Source organism: Gnatocerus cornutus, unplaced genomic scaffold (genome assembly GCF_029298725.1).
Source record: "Gnatocerus cornutus isolate USDA-ARS CGAHR unplaced genomic scaffold, icGnaCorn1.1 ctg00000023.1, whole genome shotgun sequence".
Taxonomy (NCBI): domain Eukaryota; kingdom Metazoa; phylum Arthropoda; class Insecta; order Coleoptera; family Tenebrionidae; genus Gnatocerus; species Gnatocerus cornutus.
The window spans coordinates 6,246,151-6,261,164 of NW_028275375.1; the positions used below are offsets into that span (position 1 = coordinate 6,246,151).

Sequence of the window (15,014 nt, forward strand, 5' to 3'; positions counted from 1 at the left end):
TGTATTGTTGTGTAATGTAAATTAGTCGAGTTACACGGCGCGTAATTATATAACGTGCAGTTGCACCAGCTCCTAAGCTTCGATTAATATTACAGTACTGTTATGTCTTTAAAATCGGTAGTTTATGTCTTAACTATAAAACGTTCACTCATATTGCACGACGTGCTCTCATCAAATCTAATTGTAAGTAGAAAGTCGCACGACTTGCTTTTTTAATTTACCGCAAAACGAAAATAAATATTCTCGTCTGACATGATTTAATTCGCGAGTAAAAACCTCACTTATAATAAGGGAAAAGCGTATCCGATTTAGAAAATAGTAATTTCACAGTGCATCGCGACGGTACGACGCGATATGAACATTTTTATAATAATCGTTCATCAACAATTTTTTGGGGTCAAATCTATTAGAAGTGTTTCGCAATGACGAAAAAAGCTCAATTTGGATTTTAATATCAATTTTGTTTTACTTTTCCTTTCACTGATTTGATAAAAACGTGCAAATAATTGCAGGTGTAAAAAAGATCCCCCTCTCACGAGTGGCTGAATTTGTGGTTGAAGGTGCTCTGGAGGGGACAGGCAATGTGGAGCCGAACCAACAGACATTTTATAAGTAAAATTCGAAGCTCGGAGTTGGGAAAATGAAAATTTTGAAAGTGACGCGGCGGGCAATCAGTGCCACTCGGCTCCAACAGGACGTCTTGAGTTTACAGGACACCACCGGAGTAAAAGAGTGGGAAACTGCCGTTCCGTACGAGAGAATTCCAGGACCCAAACCCTTGCCCTTCTTAGGGAACACGTGGAGGTTCATCCCGTTCGTTGGTATGTTGTTTCTTCCTGTTTCGCCACCTTAAGACTGTCTTTTCCAGGCGACTTCCAAACCGAGCATATCGACAAAGTCTCCAAGACCCTTCATCAAAAGTACGGGAAGATCGTCAAGATGGAGGGCCTTCTCGGTCGCCCCGACATGCTCTTCCTCTTCGACCCCGACGAAATCGAAAGAGTCTTCAGGCAAGAAGACGTGTTACCATTCCGACCATCAATGCCGTCGCTCAATTATTACAAGCACGTCTACCGGAAGGATTTTTTCGGCGACAACTGTGGAGTAATTGCAGTGCATGGCGAGAAATGGCAGAGTTTTCGATCGAAAGTCAATCAGATTATGTTGCAACCGCGAGTCACCCGAATGTATGTTAATGCCATTGCCACAACGTCACAAGAATTGGTAGACAGGTGAGTCGAAATCGAAGTTGTTACTCAAGCTAATTCGGACAGAATCGAGACGATTAAAGATGACGAGGACGAGGTGCCCGGGGATTTCCTCAACGAGATACACAAGTGGTCCTTGGAATGTAAGTGTTAAGTGGCGAAGAAACAGGGGTACCAACTGTGAGGATTTTTTAGCGATTGCTAAGATCGCGTTGGATGTCCGTTTGGGGTGCTTGGACCGCGACGCCCATCCAGACACTCAAAGGCTAATCGATGCGGTTCACACATTTTTCATGCTGGTGCCAGTTTTGGAACTAAAAGTACCATTCTGGAGGGTGTGGAGGACTCCTTCCTTCAAGAAATACCTCGCCGCTTTGGACACCATAAGAGAGTATTTAGTCGGGGACTATAAAAAGAGAAATCAAGAGTTTTTTTTCAGAATCACAATGAAACATGTTGACATTGCGTTAACCAACTTGGAAGCGCCAACAAAGGAACTGTCCGTGTTGCAAAGAGTGTTAACAATAGACAACGACATTAAAACCGCCTCTAATTTAGCGCTAGACTTGTTTCTTGTGGGAATCGACACGGTATGATGGGAACACTGCTTTCCACCAATTCCTCCAATTTTTTTAATCCCACAGACATCCAACGCGGTGGCGTCTATTCTTTACCAACTCTCTCTCCACCAGGAGAAGCAAGCCATTCTTTACGAAGAAATAAAGAGATTATTACCACCTGACTCGCAATTAACTCATGACAAACTCGACCAAATGCATTATCTCCGCGCTTGCATCAAGGAAACTATGAGGTCCGTTTCTTTCGCATTGTCTCAATCTAATGTCGCTTTTTAGAATGTATCCGGTGGTGATTGGCAATGGCAGATGCACAACGAGCGATAGCGTAATTGGCGGCTACCAGATTCCGAAAGGAGTAATTACCTCGTAAATTGCAATTAAGTTTTTATATAGCGGCGGCTTTGTAGGTACAGGTGGTATTTCAACACTGCGTCATCAGCAATTTAGAGGAGTACTTCCCGAAGTGCGAAGAGTTTCTTCCAGAGAGGTGGATGAAAAAGTCGGCGAGGCATTACCACCCGTTTGCTTCTTTGCCTTTTGGGTTTGGAAAAAGAATGTGTTTAGGGCGGCGGTTCGCTGATCTGGAAATCCAGACGGTTCTTGCCAAAGTAGGTTTTTGTTGTGCTGATAGCTCTGACTTTTAAATTGTGCTTTTAGGTAATATCGAATTACAAAATCGAGTACCATTATGAGAAACTCGATTACCATATTCATCCGATGTATACACCCAATGGGCCTTTGAAACTGAAATTTATAAAGCGGTGAAAGTGCAGTGGGTCAAGGTTTGGGAATTATGTTAATAATTGCGTTTATACATATTTACGAAGAAGTGGTAGTTTTATTAAATTCCTGTTAAGATCCATTGAATGTTAAGGTGAAGAATACTGCGCAAATCTTGCACAATCTTCTCAATGCTCCAAGGACTTTTGATAGAAAAAGTGCGGCCTCGTCATCTTCGGTGGTAATGGACTTGACACAAATTCTTGCGGCGCGATAACGCAACATGATTCTCGTTTTTGGGCGTGAAAACGATTACAACAGGCTTGAAGCTAAACGTTTTATCGCTTATTTTAATACAATGCAATCTTCTAGGGAATTGTCATAAAAATTTTGACATGAATTTTGTCAAGTTAACTCCTCATCGAACTTAGTTTCTATTTTCCCGCCAGGTTGTGCAACACCTGAAGAGTTAGCTGACGAACTAGAAGAGGCCATTTTTCACAATTAGCGCATAGCGAACCTTAAAGACATCAAGAACCCTAACTTGAGAACCAACTTTAGGATTGGGGCTATACCAGCGAGTAGGCTAGTACTGAAGAGATGGCCAACGATGAAATTAAACCATTCAATGATGCTCAGTTGGCCACTGTGCAAGGGACTAAGACAGACTTGCTCAAATGTGGTAAGTGCAAGAAGAGGAACTAGATCCAAACAAGGTCAGCTGATGAACCAATGACTACATTTGTTCTATGTAATGAATGTGGCAACAGGTGGAAATTCTGTTGATTTTATTTCCTTTAGGTGACTTAAGTTGAATGGTTTCACTCATGAGTCAACAAGAGTTTTAGTTTTAGTTTTATCAAGTTTTATTGAAAATCTACACTTACAATGTTAATTCACAAGTAATTTTAAGTAAACCTGAACAGAGAAATTACAAAACTATCAACTGTTTAGTTGATTTTAATTTTATAGTTTGGTTGGGCCGCCCAGTAGGTTCCACCATGTTCAGCGACAGTCACACTGAAAACCAACAAATAAAACGTCTTATTTACTCCTAAAAACGACTTACAAGTCTTGGTAGTTTCCGGTGGCTTTCGGCGCCTTCCACTTCAGAAGAAGATTGTTCTTATCGACGGCATTTTTATGGGTAGCCGGCGCTCTGAATAACAACATTAATTACACCCTATTACCTCTCCATAATTTACCCCTTTGGTTCCATGACAGTTTATGGTCTTCGCGAACTTATCGGTGTCCGGAATGTTAAACGATCCAACTGCTTTGTTTTCGTTCCTAACTTGCAATAAGAATCCTTTGGTTTTGCTTCTTTAGCGCTCAGAGTTATTGTGTAAGGGAGCGGAGACTTTTGGGGCTCCACGGGATATTTTGGAGTTAAATCATCACAGATCGATTCTGGGGCCCCAGCGGAGTACCCCACGCGGTGGATATGAGAGCAGACACGACTACCAGAGCAATCTTCATTTTTCTAAAAACAAAAAAAATAGCAAAAAATTCACTACTATTGGAGCGCAGTTTCCATTAATTTTAACTGGTTAAAAATAAGAAAGATCGGACATTGAGGGTACCTTTATTAGAAAGAAGACAAATTCTGACCAATTATTTAGAAGAAATTGTATTTTATTTAAAATATATGAGAATCTGCTTTAAAAGTAATAGACACAATTTACAACACAGGTACAATTTACACAAATTATTCAGCTGTTGGTGGCAACATATCTCCTTTATACAATTTCGCTTCCACTCCGCCTTCGGCTCCTTGTTCTTGTGCAATCAGCAATATTTGCTCTGTTTAGGACTGGTGACACCGCTGGCTTGACTCAGCTTGGTTACAGACTTTCGTTTCCACATGGACGGCTGCTGAAAGGTACCTAAAGGAGTGCCTTTAGGTACCTAAAGGAGTGTGTTTCCACATGGACGGCTGCTGAAAGGTACCTAAAGGAGTGCCTTTAGGTACCTTCCAGCAGCCGTCCATGTGGAAACGAAACGTAGTGACGTTGTGCTTTAACCCGATCTGAAACCAAATAGATTAGTGCCTATATTCACAACACTCATATTCATACCTCTCCAGTGGATCGCGATCTACGTTCTCGTAGCGTAGAAGGCCCCACAAGCTTTCGCTTCTCTTCAATTTCAGCTGGCGTAATCTTAATCTCAGGAATCTGTCGGACTTTTTCCAGCTTGTTTTCTTTCGCTTTCGTTGCAGCTTGAAGATGTTCCCTTTGAGGACGAAGCTTGGCGTCGAATTCCTGGGTCATTTTCTCGTTGTGTAACTTTAAGTTCTTTTTCGCAATAATGCTGCGCAAAAACGAGATTTCTGCTTCTTGGCTTCGCACTTTTAAATTCAGCTCTAAATTTCGGGCTTCCGACTCGGCTAACTTGGACTTGACGTTGAAATATTCCTGTTTGTTTTTCTTCAACAGAGCCTTCGTACAAATGTTTTCTTGCTGGATGTCGATCAGCCGCTCTCTGAAGTGATTTATTCGCTGGCCGTCTTCTGACTGCGCATTTTGGATGATCTGTTGTCTTGTTTTGAGGGTGTTGATGAGTTTATCGAAAGCGGGTTGAGCTTCTTCGATGTTAAGGAAGGAGGTTTGGATGTCGGGCAATTTCGGACCCACGCTTACAATGCTGTTGGTTTTAACTGGAGCAGAAGTGGCTGTTTTCTTCTGAATTTTCTTCTTACAAGAAGTGAACTTGGGTTCAGATCGAGTGACTGTAATATCTTGAGTGGTCTCACCGAATTTAATTACTTGCAAGTTCATGTCAAACTCCGCAATTGAAGGGTTCATGCAAACAATCATTTCCACGCGTCCTTCACCTTCGAAGAAATTCTTGAACAACAGAGTCAAGCGACTGTCTTTATATGGGACCGATTTATTAGAATCACTCAATTGGTTTTCTCTTAGAATCTCCAAACAAGTCCGCAGAGTGAGCAAGAAACTATTATTTTCGAGAATATCTTTTAGTAATTGTTTCGTATTCTGATGAGTTCTGTTACTTCTTTCTGATGCTGCCAAGTGAACCAAACTCAGCTGTCCGACTTTAAGCAAGTTCGAGTCGGGGATGATTGGTTGGCCGTTTTCGTTACGGACGATTTGTAGTAACTGTACAACTCTTATGGTAAAAATATAATGGCCATGACAAGATAAAACGGTGTCGGCCATTTTCTTGCGCTGTTGGCCAATGTTAAATAGCTCAAATGCTTCCTCAGCCGATTTCACCTCAGATTCAATCACCGGATTCACATAAATGTTTTTTTGCGAATCCTCGCGTAAATTTTTCCCTTGAATGATCATTCCGGTGTTTTTCTCCAACAAATCAAAGACCGTGTTGTTGGAAATTTTTATGTAACTTACAAAAACCGAGTACAGACTGCTTTCATTGATATTCATAACTTTAATTCCATCGTTAATGTAAGTCTTCTCGCGGCTGTGCTTCTCGTAAGTGCTTTTAGAGGTTGATCGCGGAGTTGCTTCCATAACATCCTCCTGTGACTGAATTTTGAAACCATTCCTTTTATCAGACTTAATGAGATTTTTCGGCGCTTGATACGACGAAATCGTGTTGAAAATGGTTTGAATACATTTGGGCAGAATCCCAGGGTTCTGCTGGTCCCCTGTTAACGTATAAGTTTTGCCCGACCCTTTAACTCCGTAGGTGAAAAGAAGCCCATTTTTCCCTTTGAGTAAGTCTTCAAGCAACGGATACGCAACATGTTCAAAAATCTCCTTTTGTTCAGCAAAAGCAGTGAAAATGTGCTTGAATTGATAATGCATTTCGTTTCTAACTATCTTATTAGACTCGGCCGGTGTTGATAATGAAAGAATTGTTGGAGAAAGAGGTTTAATACACGTAGATTCTTGGTCGTTTTTCAGTGGTCGCAATCGACAAAAAACACTTACAGCATCCTTCTCTTTCCCAGAATCTGGAGTTCTCTCGCGGCGAATTCTTGGGGTAAAGTTGCTAACAGGATTCATCTTAACGTGCTTCAGTTAAACTTTTATAAAAACGTATTAAACAATACACATTTCAAGTACACGAAACGAGCGACATGCACCACACAAACCGTTTCACGTTTTTTTTATTGTAGGCTGTGATAGTAGGTTTTTTTTTAATCGCTTTAAATTCAAATGGAAGGTGTCAACGCGTCGGTAAACACGGTTACTGTAAAGGCGCTCGGAAGTTCGAATTTCCCAAATATTCAGTTCGATAAATAATGTCTTGATTGTTATCTTGTACGTTAATTTACATGTATAATAATAGTCTAATTTCTTGTCAATCTAATAGTCAGAAATTATTATATTAAAAAAAATAAATATAAGGTCACTAGATGAAAACTTCTCTTTTGTAAGGTAGCAACTAATTTTGTGTTTAAAAAATTAAAGAGATAGACATATAGTTTGTACTGTGAGAGATTGAATGACAGAAAAGTCACTAAATCTACGCGATAAAAAGTGTTTCATACGCGTGAAATTTAAAATAACAAAATAAGCCCACTGTCCACGGTGAATCGAATATCGTGTGATTCATTAAATTTCCATTCTAGGTAGGCCGTGTATTTTGGACGTGCGTTGACTTCTTGTTCGATAACTTGCAAATATTAAGTCGAAACTACTGTAATGGTGTTAGTTACGACATGAATTTTTTCCTCAAAGCCAACTGCGAATGAAAATTTAATGAATCACACAATATATACTGGACAGACTATACACTCTGTACTATTCTAACTTTATCGGCTTTAAATACTTCAGTCATGACAATTCTGAATTGACAACTTGTCAATACTTTGATGTTTTAAACGTCAGTAAGGACAATGAGAGTAATGCACAGACAACACTGAAATTTTTGAGACGTCAAAAAATGACGTGTCCGCGGCTGTAAGTTCATATAATGCGTTCACAAGTCTTTGCAGCATCATTGCTGGGTGACTTTTATCCATTCTTTTAAGCCCTTTGCAGTTTTCCTCCAATTTTTGTCTCTCTTTTTTTTGGTCCTTCAACACTACTTCTCTCCACTTCCTTTTTAGTCTGTCCATACCACATTTTCATTCCAGATTTTGACACTCCACATCGTTAATAACTCTATCGCTTCCAATTCTTCCCAGCTGGACCTACATTGTATTCTTCTTGACTAACACGGAAATGAAAAGCTTGCTGTATAGAGAGCACAACTTCGTCTTTTGTTGTCGCCTCTCCTAGACCCTAAAGTCTGTTTTTCGTCTGCTGACCTAAAGATGTAATTCTTATTCCGCCAATTTTTACTCACTTTGGGCTTCTTATTTCTGATTTTGTGATCCAAGAAGTGTAATAGCCATTTGTTTGCATGCATGAACTGAATTTGAGCAGACTTCATTCTCAGACTTCATATTGCATGGAGAAGTGCCCAATACAAATTTACTGCCAGCATGTATCCACACTTAATCTACTTTCTCATGAAATTAATAAAAACCACACATCGACATAATGTCAAATTATTTACTTAAAGTCCGTTTTTTTTTAAAAACCACCCACACCGCAATTTTCCCCTGCATTACAACCGGCAACGTTGCCTAGAGAGATTTTTGGTGAGAAAATAGTTGTCAAATTTTTGACATTTCTGAAAATTAGGCAGTGTTTCCGTTAAAAACGTTTCTTTTACAGCCTGTAGGATTGCAAATCAAATTATTTAATAGTGAAAAGACTCGGCACAGCCTGAAAGGCCGTTTTGTGTAATCAAATTGTCAATTAGGCAGCTAACCTATTTGATTTTATCACCAAAAAGTCACCATCGACGACGTTGCCGGTTGTAAAGTGGTGGGAGAGTGCGGTGTTGGTGTTTTTTTTAATAAAAAAAAACGGACTTTACTTAGCTCTGGGGAAAACAAAAAATTAATATTTGTTCATTTAGAAACTCCACAAATTCGAACAAAATTCTAAAATTGCTTTTTGACAATCCTACTGACGTATCATAAAACAGGGTTGGTACACAAACAACAAAACATATCCAAGTTATTCGTGTTTGAAATATTAAATATATTATTAAAATTTTTAATACTCAAGGCCAATAGCGCTACCTTACAAAAGAGAAGTTTTCATCTAGTGACCTTAAATTTTTAATTTTTATAGCGTCATCTGTGGAGTGTTTGTCGAGATAATGCGATTGCAGATTCCTGTTTATCCAAGTTCCGCTCCTTCTTTGCGAATTTCTACATCATATGTTAAATGTCAACCGGTGCGCAGTGAAGTGCGCACGCATCTGACAACTGGCATTCTTGGTTTGTTTGAGGTAGTGTGTTTAAACATGTTGGAGCGAAATAGTAATGTGGTGTGATATTGACTCGTTTGTGCTTTAGAAATAATGTCAGAAATAAAACGTGCCCAGTTAATCCCATTAGGATCCCAAAAAGACACGGACAAGTCACCGAAAGAGCCCCGCAAAACCATCCGAATATCAATCGTTCTCCCAGAGTCCACCGAAGACACATGCCCGGAATACAACTATAAAGATGAACTTGCTTCTGCAAAGGTAACCCATTCAATGTCCGCCCAAGTTCCGCCAAAGCCCACGAGCCTTCTCCTCGCTAAACTGCCAGTGTGGCGAGTGTGCCCAACGTGGGGGCTGTCGGGCGACGCGGCCCCACATCGCCTTAATTATGTAGCTTACATTCGTCGCCATATTTGAAGGGTATGCATTACAAAAAAAGGACACGGTGGCCGGGGCCGGACTCGGCGATTTGTGGCCCTGTGGGGTGCCGACGTGGGCACCTCCCTGACGGGGATCGATCACGAGACCAGGCCTAGGCCAACTATGATAGCCCCGTTGCAGTGTAACCGAGTCGCACGACTTTCATTTGTTCATGTAATTGATGTTTTTCGTTTAAGAATGTTGGCAGCCGTGCCCTGGTTCTATTTATCGGCTTTTTTCTTGTGCCATTCTTCGCGGAGGTGAGCGCGCGGAAATGCGGACCAACTCATGCACACTTTCCAAGACATTTTATTATTTATTACCGATTTCATCAAACCGCATTTTATTTTTAATCGTGTTCAACACCTTTCTATTAATAAACACCCGTGTCTGTGTCAATTTAGGAAAATCTCATCGATTTCCCTAAAACTACTCTTGTTTTTTTTATCGAGTTTTTTTTTTATAATTCGCTAGTAAATAGTGCGGACCCTCCCAATATAAATAAAATATTTTAATTAATCATTTCAGTGGGAAAAGTTAAAAACTATCAGGAATATCGCGCGCAAATATCAGGAGTACAGAACGTAAAGAAGATGTCCACAACACAACCGCTAGCAGCACTCGAATCTCGTCCTTATGGAACGACTGTTTACGGGCGTCCATTCATTCGACTGATTCACGTGCGGTATTTTTGTTTTCAATTTTACTTTCCGTAATTTATTAATGTTTTATCGCTGCAAGTTAAACAAGCACAACCGGAAATCATTGTGGAAGTTCAACGCAGGACCGGACTTGCGTTACATTTATATTTCTGATGAGCGCCGTGATTATTCAATTCTTTTTTTTTTGTTTTACATGTTGGTAGTTTTATTTAACGATCAAATAAAAACTCATTCTCATCAGTTGGCTTTGAAATTTCAAGTCATGTCTTTGATTGAAGGAACAGTCTCTTGTTTCTGTCAAGTAATTTGACGTTGTCAAACTGAAAATTTTGTGAAAATTTTAATTAATGAACGATTTTGACAACGCTGTTATGTTTGATTTATATTACAAAAAGTTCTCTTATGAAAAAATAACCACAACACGTCGTTTTGCTTTCCATTATTTGTCAAAGTGGCAATTTAAGACACGCTGTGAAATTTCAAAGGTCACTGAGGATGAGTTTTTATTTGATCTCTCGATATGACGTCATTGCATTTTTATACTCAGCAGTTAAAAAAAAAAATGAATTACTAATTAGAAAAAAAAACAAAATTTCAACGCCGCACGAGTTTCGTCACAGTCTACTAGTTTTTTTTTTAATTTACCTGATATGATGTTAGTGTTACACCGGAAGAGCGTGTCACACAAATTTATCCGGATTTGCATTTTTAAATCAATACGGAACTGCTAATCTCATTTTTTACATGTTGCCAACTTTGTTTTGTGTTCAAGCTTAAGAAGTTTAATTTAATTGTTTTTCCTTTCGATAACTGATCATTATCAACCCTGCTGGGGTGAAAAACCCTTTTACGGACTGACAGACAGTGGGGAATAAATTATAAATGATTCGCCAAGGAAATTATACAGGTCAAGTTTTGAAACGGGCATTTTTTCGTTCCGGAATAATTTATCAAAAGAAGCTGTGAAAGTTACTGCGGGTTGGTATCCCTGACAGATTTGACATTTCGATCTTAGAAGTGTCAAAGATACTCACAGTATTACCAACCGCAACTTCTTCTGAGTCTCACTTGTTATACAGGTGTCCCAGAACTCGTAACCCAGAGAAAAAATGTTTATGGAGGCAACAATTCTGAACCAAAATATGGAAACAAAAATTTTCTAGCTCAAAAAATAATCGAGTTAAGACAAAAACGCGATAACCAATCGGGAAGTTGAACAGAATTTGAAAATCGGTAACTATGGACACACACTATCCTCCATTGGTCAAGTGAACATTACACTCTTGTTGCCTAGGAAACGAATCTAAAATAAGCTTTTGGGATTGGTTGATAATTTTTTATTCTTTCTTGAATACTAAGAAACTTAATCATTTCTCGTTTGGAAATTTACCATCTGTATTGCTGTCGACACCCTCCCTTGCTCTATGGGTCATGAGTTCTGGGACAGCCTGTAGAGCATGTGGGTTTCGTGTCCAAAATGACCGTTTATTACCACGACGCAGTGCCCTCCAGCCTGTATTTACCACTCCCCCTTTACCACAAACCCATCATTGCCGTTTTACAACTCTGACAGCTGTTTGATAACGAGATTTTTTCCAGAAATTGGGTAAAAATAAAGAGATGGGAGGTCCCCTGAACGGAATGGCTCGCCTGGAAGAGTTCGGGGACGATGACGACGACGTCAAACGAATCGCGCGCCAAATGGAAGAAAAATACGTAAGTGGCACCCTGAGCGTGGCCCCCATTGAAACTTGTGATTTTTAGGGAATTGGTACAACCAACAAGAAGAAGCGAAAGGGTCGCAAGGACGACTACGCCGACATCGGCATGGGCTACGACGAATCCGACTCCTTTATTGATAACACCGATGGATACGATGAGATGATTCCACAGAACGTCACGACTTTGCACGGAGGTTTTTACATCAACAGCGGCGCTTTGGAGTTCAAAACGGACGACGAGGCGGATTCAGATTTTTCGTCAAGCTCTTCGGACGACGAGAGTTCAAGGAAAGCGACTAGTCGAAAGAGAGTTATTGAATCATCCGACGAGACTGATAGAGAAAATAAGACTGAGAGTGCGGAAAACCACAGTGAAAAGAAGCGGAAACTGCAGAATGGCGGCAACGGCCTCCAATCATCCCTCAAGAAGAAACTTCTCGGTCAGAACAACAAAATCTACATCAAGAAGAGGCGACTGTTGGACCCGCAGAAGAAGACAGTCAAGGAGTTGTTGAGGGAAAAACGCGAGGATTTGAATATGACCATTCCTGAGGACCTCAATCGTACCGCGACCTCAGAGGAAGACAAGGAGAAGAAGAACATGTCCATATCAAACGTCACGGATGTTATAGAATCGGTGGTCAAAGGTTCAGTCGACGATCCGAAAAGCGAATCGACGCCGAAAATTATCGTCAATTCTTCGTCAGACGGGGAATCTAGTCGTGATAATTTAACGCGAGCGAAAACTGAAGTGAAGTTACCGGAGAATTTGCCTGCGGAAATCTTAAGCGTGATTGGTGCGATTAAAACTGCGGCGGATCAGGCTAATTTGGACGGGAAGAGCAGTTTTCCCAGTGAGATTAATTTGCTTATTTTGAAGATGGAGAGAAGGTGCAAGTGTCTGGGAAAACCGTCGAAAATGAAGGTGTACGAACATCTGGCGACTATTCTAAAGTGCAAGATGGAGAGTTTGATTCGACGGGCGAAGATTTTGGTGCTGGATGATGAACAGAAGAAACTGAAGAGTCTTCTAGTGGGGTACGAACTGTTAAGACCACAAAAGAGGCGGGCACTGATTGTTTTTTTCCAGATTGAAAACGGAAGTGGGGAAAATCATGCCGAGTTTGTTGGAAAACTACGAAAAAGAAAGCCAGCGGATAATACAGAAGAAGTAAGTTGAGAGAGTTGAGAGTAAGGCGGGAAGTTTAAATGTTTCTTGTAGGTTTTCTCAAGAAAGCGTGGATAACGAAGAGAACAAGTCCCTGAGGATGCCCAAACGTCGTTTCCAATGGAACGACATAACAAAGTGAGTTTGTTAATCAGCGACCAGAGACTAATTTTTCTTTGTAGGAAACAACTGAAGGACATTCTGATGTTGAAAAAGCGCTGCCTCCTGCTGGAAGGGAAGAGTAAGGAAGTTTTGGACAGTCAGATGACCGCATTCCTCAAAACAGAAATCCAAGTTCTGTGGCCTGAAGGTTGGATGTCCATGAACGCCTTGAATAAGATTTACACGATGTACGCCGATCCCAAACGGCTGTTGAGTAACGGGGCGTCTCCATCGGCCTTGCCTGCAACAGTGAAGAATCTTCCACAAAGCTTTAACAATAGTAACTTATCAATAACGCCGATAGTTTCCACTCTCAAAAGTGAAAATAAAGTTAGTGTAACAAACGAGGTGACAGTTAGTAAAACAAATGAGACTAGTATAAATTTGTCAATGAAACCACTGCCAGAAGCGTCGCAACCATGTGATACAACTCCGGCGTCGCCGAAGAAAGAAGTGGAAGTAAAACTAAAAGTGAAACCTGCGAGTGAGTTACTTAAGCCTTCCGTGACTAAAAAAGAGCAGACATTGAACTTAATCAGTGACGATAGTGTTATAATTTTAGACAATGAACGTTTTAGTCCGAGTAAAGACAAGTTTCACGACGATAATTATTGCCAAGTCATCGACTTATCCGACAAAGTGAAATGCGAACCGAAACCTCACCCGAAAAGGGAAAAAACAATCAGTCCGATGATCCCCGATCCGATCGCCCACGTATCGAAACACCACGATCTGAGTATCACCCCAAGCTACTCGAAAGTGGACCCCCCGAAATCGAAAGCCAGCGACGACATCCAGAAAGTCATGGAAAATTTGAAAGTATTGCAGAAGATGTCGTCTCCGAAGAAGTGCGTCGATCCGTCGCCGACGAGCTCTGCAGTCTCGGTGATCGCAGTGAATAAGAGTTTCGCCCCGAAGTCGGCTCACAACGAGAATAGCAGCACGATGCAGAGATACGATTATAACAAAAGTGATTATAATACGACGTCGTTTCAAGAGGAGTTCCAGAAGCAGCTTTATACGTTATCGCAATATTCTTCGAATTCCAACAAGAATTACAACAGGTCTGAGTTTTCTCGTGGGGTTTTCTCGAAATTGTTTTAATTGTAGTATTGATAGGTATCCACACATTACGAGTAGTGGGCCCAGTGCGGTTCCCGGTGATAAATTCTTTCAGGTTGGTATTGGAAAAGCGGGGAAACCCCCAAAATGTGTTGGTAATCTCTCATTTTTAGAGTGCAAATAATAATTATACACAGAGTTCCAACGGTCACAAAAGTACCCCTTCTGCCCAACAATCAGGTAAGTTTATATACAGTGTGATCGTCTCGTTTTGTTGTCACTTATTCGTTTTTGTCCATTAGGTACTTATAGCATATTGGATGATATGTTTGCTAATTTACTCACTCAATATGGATATTCAAAAGAAGGTATGAGGTGTGCAAATATTTATTGATTTTGGTGTTGATTTGGATCAGGCACACTTATTTGGTTTCCGTTGTAGTTTTATAAATATATGTGCCTGATTTTGTGGATTTGCGAATGGTGATAGTTATAGTAACATCGAGTGTGGCTAACTATTTAAAGATACCTGTACATAGTCTCGGGGAAATTTTGAGGAGAAAAGTGAAATTTTCTCACCGTTTCCCCTGTTTGCATCCTTGATTTCCAAACGCTAGTTTTTTTGTTTTTACTGACTGCAACTAAACCCAGACTGACCTCTTCCTTACATTCTAGCACGTGACTCAATTCTTCTCAATTGAGTCAACTGAGAGTAGATTCCGAGGACTAGGTCTTTTCTCTTTATGCTTTTATTTGCACTCCTTTGGCCTTCTGAAAACCCTACGACTATAGATAACCACTTATTAAACTCTCATTTCAGCTGCAGCACCAAATTTCAACAGAAATAGCTAGAGGAAGTCGTAACTTATTTTCTGAAGATGTATTGTACTGCCAACTTTTATAAAGTTTATTTGTCTTCATTTTGTAGAAAGATTTATGGATTCATTCCTTGTAATTATTAATTTTGTAATTTATTTTTATTGTAAATTTGTAATAAATTGTGATTTCTGAAATATATTTTCTACCAATACGACCGCTTTTGAATTTCCCGC

The 15,014-nt window shown here is 40.2% G+C and overlaps 2 protein-coding genes and 2 pseudogenes across 4 annotated transcripts; 2 read left to right on the forward strand and 2 right to left on the reverse strand.

Annotated features, from left to right (window-relative positions):
• Positions 1 to 640: 640 nt before the first annotated feature.
• On the forward strand, positions 641 to 2,615 carry LOC148166654 (putative cytochrome P450 301a1, mitochondrial). The gene is made up of 9 exons (XM_088048776.1): positions 641 to 821; positions 869 to 1,232; positions 1,275 to 1,351; positions 1,404 to 1,599; positions 1,648 to 1,798; positions 1,853 to 2,019; positions 2,063 to 2,141; positions 2,194 to 2,394; positions 2,444 to 2,615. The coding sequence occupies exons 1-9, from the start codon at positions 641 to 643 to the stop codon at positions 2,549 to 2,551; spliced, it is 1,524 nt and encodes a 507-aa protein (XP_087904902.1). The 3' UTR covers positions 2,552 to 2,615.
• An 841-nt stretch (positions 2,616 to 3,456) lies between these two features.
• Positions 3,457 to 3,985, reverse strand: LOC148166655 (putative defense protein Hdd11; annotated as a pseudogene).
• Positions 3,986 to 4,056: 71 nt separating this feature from the next.
• Positions 4,057 to 6,501, reverse strand: LOC148166656 (kinesin-like protein KIF23; annotated as a pseudogene).
• A 2,243-nt stretch (positions 6,502 to 8,744) lies between these two features.
• LOC148166657 (ubinuclein-2-like) lies at positions 8,745 to 14,992 on the forward strand. Of its 3 annotated transcripts, none has more exons than XM_088048966.1 (10): positions 8,745 to 9,028; positions 11,449 to 11,565; positions 11,614 to 12,608; positions 12,661 to 12,741; positions 12,793 to 12,876; positions 12,921 to 13,964; positions 14,011 to 14,077; positions 14,136 to 14,202; positions 14,265 to 14,330; positions 14,783 to 14,992. In XM_088048966.1, exons 1-10 carry the CDS (start codon positions 8,861 to 8,863, stop codon positions 14,812 to 14,814), a joined length of 2,721 nt encoding a protein of 906 aa, XP_087905092.1. In that variant the 5' UTR covers positions 8,745 to 8,860; the 3' UTR covers positions 14,815 to 14,992. The 3 variants fall into 3 exon arrangements, with proteins under 3 accessions (XP_087905092.1, XP_087905093.1, XP_087905094.1); XM_088048967.1 differs by having other exon boundaries at positions 14,020 to 14,077; XM_088048968.1 differs by lacking the exon at positions 14,265 to 14,330.
• Positions 14,993 to 15,014: the final 22 nt, after the last annotated feature.